Source organism: Schizophyllum commune (genome assembly GCF_000143185.2).
Source record: "Schizophyllum commune H4-8 unplaced genomic scaffold SCHCOscaffold_2, whole genome shotgun sequence".
NCBI classification, from domain to species: Eukaryota; Fungi; Basidiomycota; class Agaricomycetes; order Agaricales; family Schizophyllaceae; genus Schizophyllum; species Schizophyllum commune.
Window position 1 is genome coordinate 3389793 of NW_026089539.1, and position 18977 is coordinate 3408769.

Consider the following 18977-nt stretch of genomic DNA (forward strand, 5'->3'; position numbering starts at 1 on the left):
ATTCAGACCCTCCCCGGCGGCGGCAGAATATTTGCTGACGCACCAGCTTCGATCCCCTCGAGGCGTTCGAGTTCCGCCGTGAGGGACGCCTTCTCGGAAACGAGAAGGTTGATGGTCTGCTGATTATTCTGCTTCATGTCGGTAATCTCCGCCTCCAGTCGCTGGGTCTTGTTCTCGAGAGTACGAGCACGCGCACGCTCTTCGTCGAGCTGGGTCGAAGTTTGTTGGTAGGCTCGTGCAGACTTGCCCTGTTCACTCTGCGCGTGCTTGAGCCGCTCTTCGGCCGCTTGCAGCTTCTTCCGCTCCTCGGAAAGCTGATTATCGTACTGAGCTTTCGTTCGCTCCAGGCTCTGAGATAGTGTCTCCTTCTCGGACTGCGAGGATTGAAGGTCCTTCTCGAGAGCGGCGGCGCGTGATTGTTGGGCCTCCAAAGCGGTACGCGTCTCCTGGATTGTACGCGACGCGTTGTCTCGCTCATCCTGCAAGCGCTTTACTTGTTCACTCAGGGACTGATTGCTCTCGCGCTCTTGAGATAACGCCGTCTCAACCTGCTTTAAGTCTGGCATACTTGCGTCAGTGAGGGGGAACGGGTGATCGGAACTACCCACTCACGGGCGTCTATTCCTTCAAAGCGTCGGAGCTGAGCAAGCAGCCCATCCTTCTCGGCCTCCAATGACGCGATATGCCGCTGCAGCGCTAGCTCCTTCTCATGGGATATGGAAGGACTGAGGACCGCGCTTGACCGAGGGGAATGGGATGTGGAGGCCGGTGACCCGGCGCGCCCGGACGCCGGGGACGGTGCGCGGGGCATAGAGGTAATCCAGGAGGAGTCGGAATCATCCTTCCCTCCAAACCTGCGCGCCACAAGCGGTCCGATGTCAGTGAGCGGAACATGGTACGGTGCTATTCACGCACAGATCAGCTACGTCCCGCTTCTCATCCTCTCCCGGAGGCTCGGACAGAGCTGGTGTCGTCGACCTCGATGGTGGGCTCATCAGTCCCGCAGCGCCTGCGCCTCCCTTCTTCTGTTTCTGTCGTTTGGCCAGCTAAGTCGGGAAACCCGTCAGTTGCGCTCAGACTACCGCCGAGATGACCGTCTACCAATGCCTTTGCCCTCGCAGCCTTGGCGGCACGATCATCCTCAGACATTGCGAGCGACTGTTATGATGAACGCGGGGAACAAGTCGTGCAATGAGCTGCCCGTCGACGTCGACGGTGAGATGCGCGCCGGAAGCTCGGCGCGTCCTCCGGTCAACCGCGACGTGGCCATGATGATGCACGTGCTATCAAGTTCAGGTCCGAAGTCGAACTGCCAGTCTCCATAAGCTCAAGCTGCGTTTATCGTATGCTATATTCCGCCGAATAAGTGAGATACGGATTGGCCCTATATACGTTAATCAGAAGCATCTGAAGAAAGGAGAAGCATAAAGACAGGTCAAAGTGACGGGATATATAAGACACAAGTTACGTAGGGGGATCAAGGTGGAAGGGGCTTAGAAAGTGAGTAACGACCGACTCGAGGCGTCCTTGCATCGTGGATGGGGGCTCGCAGGTGGGTATAGATCTCATACAAGTCGGACAGGCCACTGCGCCAAAGTCGGATGACAGCGGGGATCTCTACAACGGCGGGAAATCAAAGGGGTGGGCATCCAGGTGTACATATACAACAGCTTGGAGTTTAGGCCCAAACCTACAGAATGGTCAGCATATATCGAATGGATGATGACAGAACACGTACCCTGAGAGTGCTATCCCAACTACCCGTGCAGAGAGCCATGCCGTCCGAGCTGACACCCAAGCAGCTGACACGGTTTTCGTGGCCTGTCAACACACCCACACGCTCGCCCTTAAGGGTATCCCAAACATTGCAAGTCCAGTCATCATAACCACCAAAGAGAATGCGACCCGAGATGGAGAAAGCGACGGAGGTGATACCGCACAAGATGTTGTCGTGAGTGAACGTGTTCAGCTCGCGGTCGGCCCGGAGGTCGAAGAGACGGCAAGAAGCATCGTCGGAGCCGGTGGCAAACGCGTCGCCGTTAGGGAAGAATCTAAAAGAAACGTTAGTAGCATTCGGAAGGGATCACAGTACGGCAACGTACTGTACGGCGTTGATGTCGGACTCATGGCCAGTGAAGGTCTGAGTAGCGCGACCGCTACGGATGTCCCAAATCTTCGCGGTGGCGTCGCAAGCGCCAGACACAAAGATGTTCTGGTTGGGGCCGAGGGAGAGGCTGGAGAAAACTCCGGTCAGACCCTGGTTACCATATGTAGTCAGAACAATCACCTCATCACGTCTCCTGTGTGGTCGCTGAACTCCACGACGCGGACACCCGCTTCGATGTCCCAGAGCATGCAGGTCATGTCACCTGAGCTGGTCACGATTTGGCGGTCGTTGAGGAAGCGGCAGCAACTCAAGTAGCCAGAGTGCGCGCTCAGCTCACGAGCACCCCTGACACTGTTCCCTTCCTTGTTTTGGAGGTTGTAAATGGAGCAGATGTTGTCGAGACCACCGCAGGCGACGAAGTTGCCGGACGGGGAGTATGCGCAGGTCATGACCCAGCTGGAGCGGAGCGGGATGGCGTGAACCTTGTTCGTAGTGTACGCGTCCCAGACGATGAGCTTTCCATCTTGCGAGGCGGACACCAAGTGTCTCCGGTCGGCGGCCCAGTGCATCGCGTAGATCTTGGCGAGATGCCCCCTCAGGGCCCGTCGCGGACGCATAACGATGCGAGGCAACGCGTCGACCTCGGCTGCCATGGCGCGCACTGTATCGACGTGATTAGTCAACGTGCGCTTGATCTGCGTGCGACTGCTACGCACGGCTGGTGTCCGCCGACGATTCCTTCTTTGCCCTGATCTTCTCCTTCAGGCTTTCCGCCTCGCGGCGGGCGGCGGCTATGCGCTCCTGTATATCACCTTGGTTTTGCGACATGTCGGCGGAATAAGGAAATGATAAGCGACTGGACTAGTGCTTGAGGGGCGCTTATGAGTACGAGCTGTTTGTATTGTCCATTGGGTGCTTCCTGCCGCAGATGAAGGCACTCACGAGTTGAAGACCGTAGAAAACTGTGACAGTACGAAAGGAGAGCTAACGCAGAGCGTCGGAGATGAGCCCTGGCTGCTTAACAAGAATGGGGAGGACAGAAGACGGTCGCAAAGAGCGTCCAACGTCCACGACGGTGACGACGACGAGAAACGAGCGCGAACGGCGGCGAGGACGGTCTGGGCGACGGAGGAACGAGCGGACGACGGCGTGATCCAACTTGGGGCGGAGCTTCAAATTCGCCCCTAAATGGCAATCGCGCCGGTGCACGTGGCACGCGCCTCTTCGGACCTCTTGCACAAGTTCAACTGTTTCGTGGGGACAGACGACTATACTGCCCAGCTGCTGTGTCTTTGAGCTGCTCAACAATGTCTATGGTGTTTGCCACAGTATTACTCCCCTTACGGACGCCACCTCTTTTCGGAAGGAACTCCTAGCTTCGGAAAGTACAGGGTCCACTTCACCGTCTTCCGTGTGCAAACACTCAAAGGCGCGCGGTCTAGGCCAGTGTTGCGCGGACAGTGGAATTTGGCGGTGGACAATGTCCGTTTGATGTTCCGCCCGTGGAATTCCGTTGGCGATTCCAATTGTCTTGTCCATCACGTGCTGGTCCCACGGACCCGGGGGCGGGCACCGGCAATTACCGGCGAATTCACACGCCTCCGCTGGCGCGCCACTCGTGCTTGTGGTGTCTCGATTGAAGGCGCGCTGATGATTTAAGGAATTCTAAGCTCACTTATGAGATCGTATATGTCCCCTCTATCACACTGGGCTGCTAGAAGCTTCGCATTTTGTGGAATACAGAGAATAGGACGGCCGACTTCGATTGATGGTTCTCAGATAGGCAGTGATACAAAGTTCCCTTCGTCCGCCACCTCTGTCGCCGTCATGTCCAATCGCATATACTGGAGGCAATACTTTCATGACCCCCCTGGGTACAAGCCCGGAGCTACACGAGACTCTGAACTATTTCAAAGCAATAAATTGCGAATATACTGTCGGCAGTGCTTAGCACATCACGTAGCCATCGAGAAGCAAGCAGATGTCACCCAGGTCGCCAGTGGTGCGCGCCAGACAGCTCGGACGGAGGAGGAGATCCAGCATTGGCGTGCGTGATCATAAATTGGTTGATACTCTCTTGATTCTGACCAGCATCAAGTTTGGACTCTGAACGCTGCGGGCAAGACTTCTGTCGGCAGCACTGTCGGAAGATATGGCTCGATCCGGTCAGATCGCACGACGATCGTCAACCATCTCCTCCACTGTCCATACCAATCATCAGTGGTGAGGATGCTAGCGGGCGAGGATAAGGCCACAGGCCTGAAGTGCTCGAATGAATACCTCGAGATGCGGAGACAGCAGCTTCAAGCGCAGGACGCGCAGCAACCCACTGCCGCCTCCTTTGCGCCCTCAGGCTTTCTCTGTGCGCCTGCGCCTCAGCCCCCTCCTCCGATCTCCGTGTCTTCGCTAGGCCCAACTGTTTCGCTTAACTCGCCCGTCCCCTCGCAAACAAATGTCACTTCGGCCGCAATGTCTGGCGCATCTGACAGCGCTTCTCATGTCTTCCCAGCTTCACCCACTCCTAGCGCCATGTCTAGCGCGTCTAGTGGTGATCATTACGCCCCAGACTTCTCGCATTCCCCCTCCCCTCTCACGCCAGGTGCAGCGGCGGCATCCTTTCTAGCTCATTCATCATACAACCGACTTCAGCACTCTACTTCGATGCCCAATATGCAGGGCCCAACCTTACCACTGCCACCCGTGCCCATGCCCATTCCCGCACCGGCTCCTGCGCCGCCACCTCTCTTCGACCCGAAGAAATTCATGGTCATGTTCTCTCCAAAGGAGCAAGAGATGTTCGAAGAATGGATTGTCGACCTCACGGCGTCCTGCGGCTTCCAACTATCATGGGTTGACAACCCGGTCTGGATACGCGGACTAGCGATGTTTCTTCCTGGCGCGCGTAATCCATCGAGACACCAACTCGTGCGCTCGCTCCTTCCCGCGGCAATTGACCGTGTTCATAAGCGAATGCGTGCGGAAACTCAAGGGAAGTCAGGGACACTGCAGGAAGATGGTTGGACGGGGGTCGATGGACGATACCTCCTCGCTTTTATGATCACTGTTGATGGGAAGGTATGTCAAATGAAGCCCCTTCAAATGTTGATGATTAAGTGCCGTTAGGTTTATACTGTTCGTGTCCATGATGGAACATCTGAACCCCGAAGCGCCGAGCACCTAGCTGAGCTTCTCGAAGCAGCAGTCAAGGAGTGTAAGGAGAAGTATGGTGTTGATGTCATAGCCATATGCACGGACGCATCAGGAGAGTCCCGAAAGGCTCGCAGTATATTGGCCAAACGCTTTCCTGGGCTAGTCCTCCCCGACTGCTACGCCCACCAGGTCAGTTATTTGATTATCATGATTTCCCGCAATATTCACACAATATAGATCCAGCTTGTAGTTGGCGATTACTTCGACTCAGATTCCGATGTTGCTGCTTCTTCGACGCAGGCCGAAGAGCTCATCACTTGGCTGCGAAGCAAGTCCCTGCTCCTTGGTCTCATCCGTCAATTTCAGCTCGATGCAAAACCTCCGCCTCCAACCGTACTCACCATCATCCGTGCGTGTCTAACGCGTTGGACCTCACACTATCTTGCCTTCTCCCGACTGCTGCAGCTGCGCAAGGTAATCGAGAACGTCATCGCAAAAGACAAGTACGACGCGGAGCAGCTAGGAGGGAAGTCATGTATTATCAAGGGCAAGAAAGAGGCGAAGGAGAAGGCGAAGAAGATGATAGCGCTTATCAACAGCGGCGAGTTCTGGCACGATGTCCTTCGGTACGCTCTATTCGATGCGTGTGGTGCTCATCTCATAAACAACGCCAGAATGACCGTCATGACCGAGCCTCTCGCTATCGCCTCAAACATCACTCAATCCACGCACTGCACCCTGGACTCTGTTCTGCTCACGCTCGGCCGCCTCGTCATTCTCTATAACTCCCAGAAGATGCAGGAGACTGATGCGCACGGGTCAAAGGCGATCATTGCTAGCATCGAGACCCGCTGGTCGAAGTGCGACCAGATCGTCTTCATCATCGCCATCATCCTCAACCCATTCTATCGCACCGCTCCGTTTTGCTCCAGAATGACCATCCCAAACAACATATATCCCCTCGTCAAGAAACTCTACATCCGCTTCTTCGGAGGTGACAGCGCTCCCGCCTCCCTGTACAACGAACTCATTTCCTATCTCAACAATGCAAATTTCTATGCTTCGTTGCCTGACTTCGTGGAATCGCTGAGAGCCGACGCTCTCGCCGAGGTATTTCGATTCATAATCAATAGAAATGGTGCTGACCTCATACTCCGCAGAGGCGCCTGCCAGACCCGACTGTGATCTGGAAAGGCTTCACATCGGCTACGTCCTCACCAGCACCTCTGGTTCGACTCGCTCTTCACATCCACTCGATGACCGCAAATTCAGCGTCATGCGAGCGACTTTTCAGCACTTTCGGGAACATCCTCACGAAGCGCCGCAACCGCCTGGGAAAGGACACCTTGGAGAGGCTCGCCGAGCTCAAGATGCATATCCGGGACGAGCACACCCGCGATAAGGAGCTAAAACCTCGGCTGAAGCGGCACTTCGAGCAGCACGAGAGCGCAGATCGAGGCCTGGCAGCCCCACCTCCTCGTCCTCCCCTTCTTCCAGAAGCGCCTGACGCTGCAGATGATCTGCTCCCCTATGATGATGTCCCAATCACGGCTTCCAGACAGAATCGAGGGGGACAGTTCTCTAGCATGGTGGAGGCGTTCCAGCAGGCTGGTAGGAATGATGAGGATGACGCTTTCGAGGATTTGCCATGGCAGTCCGACTCCGCAGTCACCTCGATATGCGACCTCTTCGATTTCACAAAGAAGGGCTGGACTACGCTACTCGAGAATGATGCCAAGCGCTCGCTTGATGAAGAACTGGAACTTCATAACTTGCTGGACTTGGATGCGGCAGGGGAAGAGGACGAGGAGGATGTATTTGATGTTGACGAGACAGTTGAAGATGTACTCGGGTTCTCTGGCATGGAAGAGCGGTTGGTTCCCCGCATGTAATACGACTTAGACTTATTTCGGAGTTTTTTTTGGTCATTCATTGCTATTATGCTTCATTTCTCGGCACATATGGCTGTATCCTAGCTACACGACACAAGGGGGCCCTATACAAACCCGTCAAATGCGCGGGATGCGGCGACGGCGCCTTGGCGGCGCCGTTGGACAACGCACCTTCCTTAATCGGCGATGGACAATTGTCCGTCACGCGCCATTGTCCGACATCCGTGACGCCAGTCACAGACAATGGAATTCCACGTGTCCGCGCAACACTGGTCTAGGCGTTGTCAGAGGCCCTGGTGGGAAAACTTGCGTATACCTTCAGTGCGAGGGAAGCCTTGAAGCCATGCTCTCAAAACTTCGTCGTTTGGGCTGTCACCGCGTAAGCTCAATGAATGTCTCGCATCGACTCTGCGAATGAACGCGTAGGAAGCCGTCCTTCCCGTTCAGGATCTTCTCCGGGACTTGATCTCTTTTGACGAAGTTGAGAGGACGCGTTACTCGCTCGTGGGCCAGGCCCGAGCCATTGGTAATGCTGGCCAACACTCCTCTTCCGCGGCATCTTGAAGGCGAGCGCGTGCAGGCTGACGCGCCAACAGTCGCTGGTTATTGCCCTGACGCAGTTTTCGAACCTCCTAACTGCGCCTGCGTCGAACTCGAGAAAGACGCCGGGATGTGGGTAACCGACAATGCGCTCGGTGTCGCGCATGCCATCTTGCCAGAGCACTCAGCTTTCGTCTTTCATCTCCGTCGGCGGCCGTACTCTTCCCAAAAACCACCGGTATGCGTTGTCTGCCAAAGATCTATACGTCTCGCCTTCGAAAAGCATATCAGTACACCTTTTGACCAGATGCACAGTCCTTGTTTACCGGGCTGAATCTGGGGCGATAATCTTGACGGGAGGCGCACAAGTGGCACGTGACATGTTCAACTTCGTACTGGGTGTGAAGGCTCGGTCAAGACGGTGCTCTCAAAGCCCCGTTGCCCACGCAGCTACTGTAGATGGGTGGGGAGTCTGTCCTTGTGTACGTCTTTGCGGCTGATATCGTTTTCCTGGCAGGCTATGCAACATAATGCTCGGCTGCTATTGTAAGCGCTCACGGCGCTTAACTCACAGTGTGCACAGCAGTACAAAGTACGTGCCGGTCCTTTGGACTGGCAAAGTACCGTCATATCTCGGAAGGAGCTCACTCTGGTGACCAACTGATGATAGAATTTGTACAGGCCTTGACTCGGTTGCTGTCAGCGCTGACTGCGATCGGCAATCGTCCATGGCTGCCGGTCAACTGAGCGATCCGCGCGATGATCATAGCGACCCCCCATCGGCGTCGACCGCGGTGATAACACGGGTTGCCGTCCGCGCGGAACACGGGCGTCCTAGGAAAGCACGTTCTGCGTCGCCTCCGGAGCGCCAGGTTGAGTGGCTGAATTACCGGACGAAAATCCCTGGACCTCTACGCGCGAGCGAACACCATGGAAACCTGTGTTTACGGCCTCGTTTTTTTCTCCATCCAATGAGAGTGGTAGCGACTGCGTCGGAGCCGTAACTCGCCGTGGTCGTGCTCCATTTTCGCGACGCTCCCCACTGCTTATTCGGTGCATCTCAGTGTCTTGTCTGCGGCGCCCTTCGCGGATGTAAACGATCTGGGGATCTGAGGTGAGTCATCGAACGGGTCCAAGTCCTTGCCATTGTCCCATTCGCTGCTTGGGCGTGAATTGACCTCGCCGACAACGTCGTTAAACACAGCTTGTGGTGTAAAAGACTATGAGCTCTCCATACCAACTCGCGCTGTGCAGCCCGCTGGAGAAGTATAAAAAGTGAGTCACGTCCCAGCCATCTCATCGTACTCTCCTTCGTCGCCTTCTCACCATGTCAAGTCAGCCCGCTCATTTCCCTGGTCTCTCCGAAGGCTAACACCGTCGTAGGCTATCGCCACACTCTCAACAAGTACACGCCTCGCTTGCAGATGAGCGTGAGGTACGAGGAAATTACCTCAGGCCCTCCCAACAACCTTACCTGGACGTCAACAATCTATCGTACGCTCACTCATTGTCACTGCACTGCTGGGTACCGGCTAATGCGCTCCAGTCAACAACCAGGTTTATGGCATTGGAAGGGGGAGCAGTATAAACAGCGCACGCGAGGCGGCGGCCTGTCAGGCCATAAACGCTCTTCGCAATCAGGGTTCGATCTCTTGAGCCGTTCTGCGTCGATGACCTGACGCTTTCGACGGCCTGTGGCCATTGGCCTGCTTTATACTACCCCGGCTTCGAGTCATGCCCTTAATTGCTTATATTTACAATTGTATATTGCACTTAGATTTGTCAGTATGCTGTCTAATTGCATTACTCTCGCCTTTTCTACCCTATTGACATACAGTATCGGAAAGGGTGGCATGAGCAAGGAAAATGATCCAAGGCGTCCGCTGAGATCGCCAATCTCGCCAGTCCACTCAGGCAGTACGATTCTGATGCGGTCAGGGATTTAGAAGCCCGCGACATCCACAACGCCGGCCTGATGTTACTGCGAAACCCCGTCAGGAAATTTCGCGTGGAGTGCAAGTCCATTGTTGGTTTATCACGTGGTCGCGCTCCTTCTTGCCTCCCACGACGATGTGAAGACGATGTCGATGGCAAAACCTCGGGTTCAACCCCAGTTACCTCTATTTCTTAACTTTTTTGCAGCGCAGACTGACCAGCATCTTCAACAACATCTAATCCAGTAAGCTCAAGGAAGCAGAAAGCAAGGCGGCACGCTGGCAGATTCGAATTGCCACTGGCTACTTCCAGGTGTTCCTGCGACAAATCGTCATATTTTTATAGAGTCCTCGTGGACGATCCGAGGCGCACTGGCTTGCACATTGCTGGATCCACGCTCGCTGCTTCTTCACCGAGATGGATCCTGCCGACGCCATCCTCGTAGCTCTCCTCAAAGTTGAGCCCACTTCCTCTGCGATTCTCGGTGTGGATTACGTCGCACACTCGCACTGCTGGGTTGCGCCTTGCTCTTCTATGCGCCATGCTTGCCACGGCACCCCAGTCTTTCACGAGAGACAAGTTCGTCTTGCGCCTCGCGTCTGCGGTTGGCAACTCGGAACGCCTGCGCGCCATCTCGCTGGACTTATGCGAACCGGACATGAACTTCTATAGCGTCCATGGTCTCTTTGTTCAAGCATCTTGCTCTGCATGTGCCGCGCAGCGATGGCTCGTCCATCACATATAAGCAACTTGGGTGGCAAAGGGACCTCTGCAGACAAACGAGACCGTGTGCAATGGGTAAGTGACCTCATGCAAGACCGCGGAAACTACTGATGTGCTTGCCCAGACGCCATTGCAAAGCTCAACAACCGTGCGCGTTTGCCTTTTCGACCGCATCTTCGTTGCTCATGCCACGTGCGCAGACTTCCAAGGCCTCAATCAGCATGCCGCTGTGAGCTGGGCTGAGAGGCAGGCTCCCGGTCCAAACGGCACTGTTGTTTGGACCGTCAAGTGCAACAGTAAGTCACGAGCCCGTGATAAGAATTTCTTTGCTAATTGTGAACCTGACCTATCAGTTCGCGGGGAGACGAAGGGCACTGCTTCGGCTCCTAACAAGAACACTGCGAAGATTGAGGCCGCCAAGCAGGCCCTCGCTGCCCTTGGGGTTCCCGCCTAGAGCTCAGCGTCGTCACGATTCATTAACTGCTTCTTCACTCGCATCGATCCGTGTCGTCCCCCAGATTCGAGCTATCTATTCCACAGCGTGCTGTGGCAGGATGTACCCCGACCTTCCCCTGTAGCCTTTCCTTGAAAATCGATTGTATCTCTATTTTCCTCGCGCCAGCGGTTTCCCCCACATATTCGCAATACTTTCAACTCCGCGCCACGGTACGTCGTGTCCTCGTCTCGCTTAAAGCTGATTGGCAATCCACAGGGATGCGGGGTGTTTATTGATGAGCGGTCGCTTTCGCCCTCGGCCTCCGGGGGACGAAGCTGAGCTCCTGAGACGCTTTGCTCGCCGGAAGCCTGGGTCGATACTCGCATATCGAGGTCTCTCTCGCGGTCTGCTGACGGTCCGCCGCATCCGCATCCGCTTTTCGTGTCGGTTGATCTCATAGAACAACTCGGACCATCGGATAGCCCAGCCCTACAGATAGCGCACTTAGTGGGCTATCGAGACTCCGCGGTCGTTCAACTATCTGTTCAAGCATCACTCCGTGTGGCGCGCACGTATTCGCCCATCGCCTAGGTGAGCTGCGGCAGTGCACTTAGTCGTCGGCCCGTTGACCTGGTGGCGAGACTTTGATCATAGAGTGCGAATGATTCGCTTGTTACAACTGGCTGCGGGAGGATATGCTCTGGCATAATACGCCGGCTCGGCCCCATGGACATGGCTGCATCTTTACTGTATCAATTCGGGTTTTACGACAGTGGGCGCAGGATATAAAGGGCGGGCTGCTAGCCCGATTACGGACTCATTATCCTTACCCATCCCGCCACAATGTCTAGTGCGTCTGCTCCTTCTTCCTCTGCAGTAGAAAATCCGCTGATCGTCGCAGACTATGTAACGCGATTGAACAACTGCGCGTATCCTTCCCTGCCCGAGAAGCTTCGTATGCTGACACTTTCCCAGATTTTCAGACGAGACAGCAGACCACGCGGGTCACGTACTCGGAAAGCAGTGCGGGCCCCTCTCACGCGCGTATCTGGACCGTTCAGTGCAAGGGTACGCCACTTGTCCTCTAACACTTGCATCTACTCGGGCTCACCTTGCCATAGTTGACGGACAACCCCTTGGGACTGGAGTAGCGGCGCAGAAGTCCGTCGCAAAGGAGGAAGCGGCCCGTCAGGCACTTCAGGTTCGGGATATCGTCTTTCTCCTTCTGAGAAATTCCTGAAACATCCCCGCTAGAACCCCAATCTTCCTTGAAGCGTCCCGACAGGGACAAGCCGACTCCAGATCGTTATTTATCTCAGGTCCTTTCAGGCAGAGGTACCCGGACATTAGCCTGGCTATTTAGCATCTCATATCGGACGCATCAGTGTAGTATAGTCTGTTTATCCAGTATGTAACACACGACGAATGTACGAACTTGTATGGATCTCTGGCGTCAGTTTTGTGTGGTCGCGTCTGAGTTCAACAAATGTGGTGACGTGACACGCAATTGAACCTGTCACTGTCACTGTCAGCACGTTGTCGGAGGACATCCGCACCGCCACCGCAAGTTCGACTTCGGCTTGACCCTTTCTGAACGGCATGCGTCGGCCTATAACGCCTCTCTTAGCAGTTGCCGCGCTAGGTAAAATGCCACTGTCCCGAGGTAACATTCCGAAAAAACGCTGATCCATGGTCAGGCGTCGTGAGCGGGATATACATTTTTCAGCCTGCGGCAGCTCAAGCTGCGTCGCAGGTCCAGTCTGGCGAGCCGTAAGTCTCCTATCTACTTCTCAATTGTGTCCTGTGACAGATGCTTACACCACATCCAGCAGCTACAACTCCCCCGACTGGCAAAAACGCGCCAGAACGAAGGGCACGGAGCCCGCGAACGAGAACGCGACTGGCCCGACGACGACCCCGCCGCAATCAAGCTAATGTCTGTTGAGCTGAAACGAGCCTTGCATGTTGAATCGGGGGCTTCAAACGCGCGGCCGTGCCTCGCATCGTCTTGACGTGCTCGCATCTCATTTACCTACGCGGCAGACAAGGTCGGAGGTAGTCCTGCGCCCATCCACTCAACAAATAAGCGCCATTTCACCCGAGGCTTCGAAAAGCAGTCTCACGCAGCGGATCAGTTTCTCATGTCGCACTGCAGATGCATCTCGAGTAGATAGGTCGCCACAGCAGTACGCCCGCGTCAGAATAATATCACACCTCTCCGCTCTACCAATCCGGCCTACTTGTCCACATCCATCTTACTACTCGATCCATTGGCGCCCGCTCCCGCCGCAGCCTTCCCTGATGCCGAAGCAGACGCGGGCGCGGGAGCGCGCCGCTCCCATATCTGGAGCACCGTCTCGCCGAGAAAGATCATCTCCTTTCGGACCTCCTCGACGATGAGGTCCTGGATCAGGAACCACTTCTCGTTGTCGCCGCCGCCGCTCCCTGCGCGTACGTGGCACTTCCAGACCGTGTTCTCCTTGTCGCGCGTCGTGCCCGCGACGGACTCGTGCGTGACGTTTGCGAGGAGGTCGTACGTGGTCGACGGGTGCGCCTCGGGGTTGTCGACGACTGGAGGGGAAAGAGTGAACACGTGAGTCAACGGCATGCCGGAGCGGTGGCCTCAAACGCACTGTCTTTCAAGTCCAGGCCGCGCAAGGGGAAGTTGACGATCGTTGGGTTCTTCTCCTCTACGAAGTTGTTCTTCGTGAACCGCTTGTAGTGCAAGATCACGTAGGGTGGCAAGCGTTGGCACTTGTAACGTCGGACTTGGCCGAGATATTCCTACAATATGCGGCGTCAGTGCCACCGGAATGCCAGCCACCGGACCCATCGTCCTCACCTGCGTCGTCTGACCGTCGTACTTCGCCAACACGGAGTAGATGCTCGCCTGCGGGATGATGTTCTTTTCGACCGAGTCCTGAAAGAGCGGTGGCGCGGGCAAGTCGACGGCCAGAAACAGAAACGGTGAGACTGTGGTCTTGATGTCTGTCGCCGCGCGCGATTGTTAGTCGAGGGTGTTGGTAGGGCAACAGCAGAGATACTTACCTCGGTCAAGGTCAAAGACCGGTTTCGCGTTCTCCCCCGCGTCCGGCCGCACGAGCACTTGCTGCGTCTCGAGCCGCAGTTCACCTTGGAAGGTGGAGAAGATGACGCCTATCGGAGGATTGAGTCAGCCGTGGAGGTGATACATAGGAAACGGAGGCAAGGCAATGATGAATTCGGAAATCCTTGTAGTCGCGGTCACTCACTCGAGTTCCGCTTTTTCGTGCCACCCAAGTCCTTATGCAATCTGTTGAGGAGCCAGCCGATGAACTCGACGGGATCACCCTTTTGCTCCAATCTGAATTTTCCGCCGCTTGCTCTGTTCACTTCCTGCAAGAACTCGTGCGGGCTGACTTGACTCTTGAACAGCCGGGGATTCCAGATCTTCTTCGCCAGCGCGGCAAACCGCCGCACGAGTTCGGTCTGTTTCCCATTCGGCTTGGATAGTAGTAGGTAATCCATGAGCGGTGGTACGTGCAGGAGGGAGTGGATGATGACGTTCATGTGGTCGTTGTGCTTTATGTTGTTGAGACCGATGTAGCCAGGGATGTATGGTTTATGGCCGAGGTCAAAGGACTGCTTGGCGAGTACAGCTGGGCTTGAGAGTGCTTTTACGCCTTGTGGTGTAAAAGATGGGGCCAACACGAATGCTATGTCCTCCAAGGAGGGATCGGAGACGGGGTATCCGTCTGGAAGTACGTAGACCTGGCGTAGGTTCAGCAGCCAACATGAGGATGGATTCCGCATGCATACCTTTGTGGTCTCAAGGTTGATGAAGACATGGTGATCCTCATGTATAGAGTGCGCGTAGGCGTACGACTTCGGCCCTCGTCCTTGAAAGTACTTGCCACAGACGAGGCAGCCATAGACGTTGATGTCTGACAACGACACGGAGCAAACTTTCTCAAAGTCAAAGTCTAGCACTGCTCGGTTGATCTAGGGAAGGGGGGACGCGTAAGTCGCGTCCTAAAAGACATTGTAGCACACGCACCGTGTCAAGGTATAGATCGGACGCCTTTACTTCCTCGGGAACGGATTCTGCCTGGATTGGCTCGTCTTCGTCGTCGCTCTCGTGGTCCCCATTCACGTTCTCTGTAACTTTCGCGCGCTTCGCTGGCCTCTCCGCGTCCTCGACCACCGCAACGTCCTCAGCAGCGTGTTTCGACATGAGCGCAGAAGGTAGAGTTCGGCGCTCCGGGCCGCGTCCCCGATTTGAAAACAACCAATTTGCGGAGAAGGCGCGCCTAACTCTAACCCGCGCCCTCTGATTGCACACAGGACTTAGTCAGTACTTCCTGGCTTGCCTGCTCCCTTCATATCCTCCGCGATGCTGCGCCCGACGTTGAGCTCGCTTCCCGCGGTGCGCGCGCGCCTCCCCACCCTCGCGGCTGGCCTGTCGACCTCGGCAGTCGCTAGTAATGCTGCAGCCACCGCATCCGTACCCAACCCGCGCATGCACCTCGATCCCACCCTACAGGCACTCCTGCGCGACGTTGATATCTCCTTGATTAACAACAAGGCGAAAGAGAAGTACGCGGCGCCGAAGAAGCGGGAGCTGGAGGTATTCCCCCAAGATGCGGCAGTGGTGGATGTAGAGCCGTTCGAGGAGGAGGAGTTCGAGGACGAGAGGATGCATCGCAAGTCGCCTGCAGCGCTCTTTGGGAGCGAGAAGATAGGCTCTCTCGTCCTCCCAAATGAGCTACAGAGGGAGATCAACCTGGTGGTGGCCGGTGCGTGCACAATACCTCCCAGTGCTTGCGGATTAGCTAACTCGATCGCAGACGCAGACAAGCACAAATTGCGTGAGGATGCGCTGAGGCTCTTTGGCACGGACGTTGGCGGCGAGGACTCTGCGTGGAGTGCGGACTACGACGTCAGCTACGGCTCAAGAGAACAGCGGATGCGCCACCTTGAGGGTGATGGTACCGCGTTCGCCACCGTCGCCCTTCCCCCTCACTACGCTGCCATCGCTTCCGTACTCCGTCATCTCCGGCAACGAATAGAGCCCGACTTTAGGCTCGAGCGGGTCCTTGAATGGGGCTCTGGTGCTGGGAGTGGAATATGGTATGTGGCTACCAATCATATGCGTCACATTTATCTCATGGGTGAATATAGGGCCTCGATGCACGTCTTCCAAGAGAAACTGCCAAACGGGACGTACGACACAGACCTGAACGACCTCAAGATCTCAAACTCTACTATATCGTCATACACAAGCATCGAGAAGCGAGAGGGTTTGAGGATGATTGGCAAGCGTCTGCTCAAGAGTAAGTTTGGCTGAGGCGCACCGGCAATTACGCTCTGACATCTCTTAGACATGGGTCTGTCAGAAGACCATGTCAACTGGCAGAAGGCCTACCACGAAGAGGACATCCTGCCACGCAACGAGCGCAATAACGCGATGGCTCTGTCAGCGTTCGCACTTGCTGCTCAACCCAACCCTCTGGCACGGAGAAGGATAGTCAAGCAAATGTGGGAGAGTGGCGCAGAGTTGATGGTACGCGAAGCTTGTCATTCTGTGAGCCTGCTCGCTAACCTACAATCATAGGTCTTAATCGACCACAATACGAAGGATGGCTTTGAGGCAATCGCTGAGGCGCGCGACTGGCTGCTCCGGCAGGGCAACAAGGAACTCGAAGAGCTTGAGAGCGCCGAATACGCCTTGCGAGGCGCCCATGTCATCGCACCTGTGTGTCTCCTCTCCCGCATACCCTTTTGATCAATCCCTTACCCTCTCACAGTGCCCCCATGACGGCGCCTGCCCCCTCTACCACCCCGGCGCGACCAAGCTTGTCTGCGGATTTTCCCAGCGCCTCCACCGCCCCTCCTTCACCCGCCGCACTAAGCACACCAAGTTCGGCCACGAGAACATCGGCTACTCGTACGTCGTCATCCGGCGCGGGTCGAGGCCGGCAAGGGCGACAACGTCGGTCGGCCGTATTGGTGAGGTGGGGAGGAGAGAGCTGGAGAAGCGGGCGGAAGCGAGTGTTGTGCCGAAGGAGCTGATGCTGCAGGTAGAGCATGAGCGCTTGGTGGCGGCGGGAGAGACCGGGAAGGATGGTGCGGAGAAGGAGGCTGAGGTAAAAGATGACGATGTGGTTAGCGAGCCGTTGTCGGGGTCAGCGCTGGAGGCGGCGTTGAGGCATGAGGCGTATAGCTGGCCGCGCCTGATCTTCCCGCCGCTGAAGCGGAGCAAGCATGTCATCTTGGATGCTTGCACGGCAGAAGGTGCGTTCTTATGTAGCTCTCTCCTGAGCACAAACTCATTCTGCTCTCAGCCAAAATCCTCCGCATGACAATCCCCAAATCCCAGGGCAAGCAGCCCTACTACGACGCGCGCAAGTCGGAGTGGGGCGACATGTTCCCCCATCCGCCCAAGAACCGCCCGCAGGAGCGCTTCCAGGCGCCCAAGGGCAAAGGGGAAGCCGAGCCCGAGGTGAAGGGCGCGGACATCGGGAAGCGCAAGGTGAAGGGGATGAAGAAGCCGGTGACGTACGAGGCGATCGAGGACGAGCTGAAGAAGAAGCAGAAGAGGGAGGATAGAGCAAGGGCGCTGGAGAGGAAAGAGCTGAGGCGGGCGCAGAGGAGGGAGGAGGAAAGGGATTTAATGGGTGAGGTGGATTGAGGGGAAGACGAGGACCTTCGAACGATACACGCATTGCTATCAACCCGCCTCATCTGGCTGCACCTCATCTCAAGCACGCATCATATAGCATAGAACGTACACACACTACTTAGCCAGCACTTACCGATAATGGGACCTCCCGCCTCCATGTTTGTTCTTGACAGAGTCAATGAGCGAGACTCGAACGCGCGCGCCAGACCGTGCGAACCAAATTTTGATCAGTGCCGCCGGCGTCGTGCGGACCGCCCTTTCGCGCTCTGCACCAAGTCCAAACGCGTCCGGACGTCGAGGATGGCGTCCCTCTCGCTCCTTTGCCAGCGGTGCACCCGCCCGGCAGTGCTTGCAGCTCAAGTAACACAATCCGCGTTACTCATAAATTGGCAATGGCTCATGCTGTTTACCCCAGAGCCTACCATGCCGGTCCTTCTCGACGACGCCTGCGGCGCTCGCGAAGCAGAACAAGCCCAAGATCCGCGTGCCGGGGAAGAAAGCCATGGAGGCCAAGCGGCGGCGCAAGGCAGCTCTCGCGGCCAAGGAGGACGAGAAGCGGGAGAAGCTGCCCCTCGCGGAGGCGATCAAGGTGCTCCGGGTGCGTTTGGTTATACCTTGTTCTGCGTTCACTCACCTAACCACGTTATATCTCTGTGCATGCAGGCCGTCGAAGTCGCCTCCCCCAACTGTTCCTATGAGCTCTTCGTGAAGACGACGCTCGGTAGCGGTATGGCCGTCCCGAAGGGCCGTGTCAGTCTGCCGCGCGAAGCGAAGCCGCCCAAGGAGGACAAAATCCTCGTCTTCGCGGAGGGGAAGAAGGCAGAGGAGGCCCGCAAGGCCGGTGCACATATCGTCGGCGGGACGGAGTTGATCGAGGGGGTGCGTTGCATACACCTTGTGTCCCTTCATGATGCTGATCTTCCTACCTTCCTAGATTGCCAGTAACCGCATCCGCGCTACCACTATCCTTTGCACGCCCGACCTCATCAAGCCCATTACCCCCCGTCTTGGCCGTATTCTGGGTCCTCTCGGTCTATTTCCGTCTGAGCGTCGCGGGACTGTTACGGACGATATTGCCGGGTACATCAAGAAGCTCGCAGGTACCAGCGAGTGGAGGGCAGACAAGGCAGGCAACATTCGCGCGCCGATTGGGATGGTCCGTTGGTTTCCTTGACCTATCAGCTGTTCGCACTCACACAGTTCGTTATGCAGCTCCACTTCCCCACCGAGGACGTCGTGAACAACTTCCAGCACTTCATGGCCTCTGTTAAGCGTGCGACAGGGCACATCCAGGAGCACGGTGATGGTCGGAGACGGACAGGCGGAGAGGTCAAGCGCATCATCCCTATTGCGAAGGTGATGCTGAGCTCGAAGAGCGGCCCTGGCATCCGTATAGCAGACGCTTGAGAGGTTAGTATCTTATCTGTCATGCCCAATACTATTTGGGCGCACGGACGTCTAATCGCAACTCGCAAACGGTCTATGGGATCGTCCTGAACCAAAGGCAAAGCTGAACGGTATAGGATACTTGCT

General features: G+C 56.1%; 10 protein-coding genes across 10 annotated transcripts; 8 read left to right on the top strand and 2 right to left on the bottom strand.

The window, feature by feature from the left end:
- Positions 1-1297: 1297 nt before the first annotated feature.
- On the bottom strand, positions 1298-3228 carry SCHCODRAFT_02613111 (guanine nucleotide binding protein beta subunit 2). The gene is made up of 6 exons (XM_003037011.2): positions 3050-3228; positions 2824-2999; positions 2288-2768; positions 2103-2234; positions 1739-2051; positions 1298-1690 (listed from the first exon to the last, which is right to left on the bottom strand). The coding sequence occupies exons 2-6, from the start codon at positions 2933-2935 to the stop codon at positions 1679-1681; spliced, it is 1050 nt and encodes a 349-aa protein (XP_003037057.1). The 5' UTR covers positions 2936-2999; positions 3050-3228; the 3' UTR covers positions 1298-1678.
- Positions 3229-3649: 421 nt separating this feature from the next.
- SCHCODRAFT_02173469 (uncharacterized protein) lies at positions 3650-6815 on the top strand. The gene is made up of 6 exons (XM_050341974.1): positions 3650-4154; positions 4206-5182; positions 5231-5446; positions 5495-5883; positions 5932-6367; positions 6420-6815. Exons 1-6 carry the CDS (start codon positions 3785-3787, stop codon positions 6657-6659), a joined length of 2628 nt encoding a protein of 875 aa, XP_050202473.1. The 5' UTR covers positions 3650-3784; the 3' UTR covers positions 6660-6815.
- Positions 6816-6831: 16 nt separating this feature from the next.
- SCHCODRAFT_02613114 (uncharacterized protein) lies at positions 6832-7233 on the top strand. The gene has a single exon (XM_050344579.1). It carries the CDS (start codon positions 6844-6846, stop codon positions 7147-7149), a length of 306 nt encoding a protein of 101 aa, XP_050202474.1. The 5' UTR covers positions 6832-6843; the 3' UTR covers positions 7150-7233.
- Positions 7234-8911: 1678 nt separating this feature from the next.
- On the top strand, positions 8912-9345 carry SCHCODRAFT_02490361 (uncharacterized protein; the record flags this gene model as incomplete). Its single annotated transcript, XM_050342926.1, has 3 exons — positions 8912-8964; positions 9029-9183; positions 9236-9345. 3 exons carry the CDS (start codon positions 8912-8914, stop codon positions 9343-9345), a joined length of 318 nt encoding a protein of 105 aa, XP_050202475.1.
- Positions 9346-10366: 1021 nt separating this feature from the next.
- On the top strand, positions 10367-10908 carry SCHCODRAFT_01341541 (uncharacterized protein). Its single transcript, XM_003038371.3, has 4 exons — positions 10367-10422; positions 10472-10495; positions 10548-10643; positions 10701-10908. Exons 1-4 carry the CDS (start codon positions 10419-10421, stop codon positions 10799-10801), a joined length of 225 nt encoding a protein of 74 aa, XP_003038417.1. The 5' UTR covers positions 10367-10418; the 3' UTR covers positions 10802-10908.
- Positions 10909-11242: 334 nt separating this feature from the next.
- SCHCODRAFT_02613122 (uncharacterized protein) lies at positions 11243-12235 on the top strand. Its single transcript, XM_050344580.1, has 6 exons — positions 11243-11374; positions 11425-11633; positions 11685-11708; positions 11759-11851; positions 11905-11984; positions 12038-12235. Exons 2-6 carry the CDS (start codon positions 11627-11629, stop codon positions 12053-12055), a joined length of 222 nt encoding a protein of 73 aa, XP_050202476.1. The 5' UTR covers positions 11243-11374; positions 11425-11626; the 3' UTR covers positions 12056-12235.
- Positions 12236-12382: 147 nt separating this feature from the next.
- SCHCODRAFT_02487709 (uncharacterized protein) lies at positions 12383-12718 on the top strand (the record flags this gene model as incomplete). Its single annotated transcript, XM_050342881.1, has 3 exons — positions 12383-12425; positions 12481-12553; positions 12613-12718. 3 exons carry the CDS (start codon positions 12383-12385, stop codon positions 12716-12718), a joined length of 222 nt encoding a protein of 73 aa, XP_050202477.1.
- A 197-nt stretch (positions 12719-12915) lies between these two features.
- Positions 12916-14996, bottom strand: SCHCODRAFT_080616 (cysteine proteinase; the record flags this gene model as incomplete). Its single annotated transcript, XM_003037010.1, has 7 exons — positions 12916-13354; positions 13417-13567; positions 13626-13771; positions 13832-13939; positions 14035-14533; positions 14582-14764; positions 14820-14996. The coding sequence occupies 7 exons, from the start codon at positions 14994-14996 to the stop codon at positions 13020-13022; spliced, it is 1599 nt and encodes a 532-aa protein (XP_003037056.1). The 3' UTR covers positions 12916-13019.
- Positions 14997-15083: 87 nt separating this feature from the next.
- Positions 15084-17610, top strand: SCHCODRAFT_02613127 (Rsm22-domain-containing protein). The gene is made up of 7 exons (XM_050344581.1): positions 15084-15558; positions 15610-15892; positions 15944-16095; positions 16144-16325; positions 16377-16517; positions 16570-17056; positions 17107-17610. Exons 1-7 carry the CDS (start codon positions 15156-15158, stop codon positions 17451-17453), a joined length of 1995 nt encoding a protein of 664 aa, XP_050202478.1. The 5' UTR covers positions 15084-15155; the 3' UTR covers positions 17454-17610.
- Positions 17611-17705: 95 nt separating this feature from the next.
- Positions 17706-18915, top strand: SCHCODRAFT_02613129 (mitochondrial 54S ribosomal protein MRPL1). The gene is made up of 5 exons (XM_003038369.2): positions 17706-17804; positions 17860-18042; positions 18108-18323; positions 18379-18600; positions 18657-18915. The coding sequence occupies exons 1-5, from the start codon at positions 17745-17747 to the stop codon at positions 18849-18851; spliced, it is 876 nt and encodes a 291-aa protein (XP_003038415.2). The 5' UTR covers positions 17706-17744; the 3' UTR covers positions 18852-18915.
- The last annotated feature ends 62 nt before the right edge of the window (positions 18916-18977 follow it).

Bases quoted from the DNA above. Each gene is read 5' to 3' on its own strand.
- SCHCODRAFT_02173469 (XM_050341974.1), top strand. From the start codon at position 3,785: ATGAGATCGTATATGTCCCCTCTATCACACTGGGCTGCTAGAAGCTTC. The intron at 5,447-5,494 runs GTCAGTTATTTG...CACACAATATAG, and splicing joins CCGACTGCTACGCCCACCAG to ATCCAGCTTGTAGTTGGCGA. The intron at 5,884-5,931 runs GTACGCTCTATT...AAACAACGCCAG, and splicing joins TTCTGGCACGATGTCCTTCG to AATGACCGTCATGACCGAGC.
- SCHCODRAFT_02613122 (XM_050344580.1), top strand. The intron at 11,709-11,758 runs GCGCGTATCCTT...ACACTTTCCCAG, and splicing joins TGTAACGCGATTGAACAACT to ATTTTCAGACGAGACAGCAG. The intron at 11,852-11,904 runs GTACGCCACTTG...ACCTTGCCATAG, and splicing joins CTGGACCGTTCAGTGCAAGG to TTGACGGACAACCCCTTGGG.
- SCHCODRAFT_02613114 (XM_050344579.1), top strand. From the start codon at position 6,844: ATGGTGGAGGCGTTCCAGCAGGCTGGTAGGAATGATGAGGATGACGCT.
- SCHCODRAFT_02613127 (XM_050344581.1), top strand. From the start codon at position 15,156: ATGCTGCGCCCGACGTTGAGCTCGCTTCCCGCGGTGCGCGCGCGCCTC. The intron at 15,559-15,609 runs GTGCGTGCACAA...ACTCGATCGCAG, and splicing joins GATCAACCTGGTGGTGGCCG to ACGCAGACAAGCACAAATTG. The intron at 17,057-17,106 runs GTGCGTTCTTAT...TTCTGCTCTCAG, and splicing joins GGATGCTTGCACGGCAGAAG to CCAAAATCCTCCGCATGACA.
- SCHCODRAFT_02613129 (XM_003038369.2), top strand. From the start codon at position 17,745: ATGGCGTCCCTCTCGCTCCTTTGCCAGCGGTGCACCCGCCCGGCAGTG. The intron at 17,805-17,859 runs GTAACACAATCC...TGTTTACCCCAG, and splicing joins CGGCAGTGCTTGCAGCTCAA to AGCCTACCATGCCGGTCCTT. The intron at 18,043-18,107 runs GTGCGTTTGGTT...CTGTGCATGCAG, and splicing joins AGGCGATCAAGGTGCTCCGG to GCCGTCGAAGTCGCCTCCCC.
- SCHCODRAFT_02613111 (XM_003037011.2), bottom strand. From the start codon at position 2,935: ATGTCGCAAAACCAAGGTGATATACAGGAGCGCATAGCCGCCGCCCGC. The intron at 2,235-2,287 runs GTGATTGTTCTG...AGTTTTCTCCAG, and splicing joins CACACAGGAGACGTGATGAG to CCTCTCCCTCGGCCCCAACC. The intron at 2,052-2,102 runs GTACGTTGCCGT...CGTTTCTTTTAG, and splicing joins TCCGACATCAACGCCGTACA to ATTCTTCCCTAACGGCGACG.
- SCHCODRAFT_01341541 (XM_003038371.3), top strand. The intron at 10,496-10,547 runs GTGCGCGTTTGC...CCACGTGCGCAG, and splicing joins CATTGCAAAGCTCAACAACC to ACTTCCAAGGCCTCAATCAG. The intron at 10,644-10,700 runs GTAAGTCACGAG...CTGACCTATCAG, and splicing joins TTGGACCGTCAAGTGCAACA to TTCGCGGGGAGACGAAGGGC.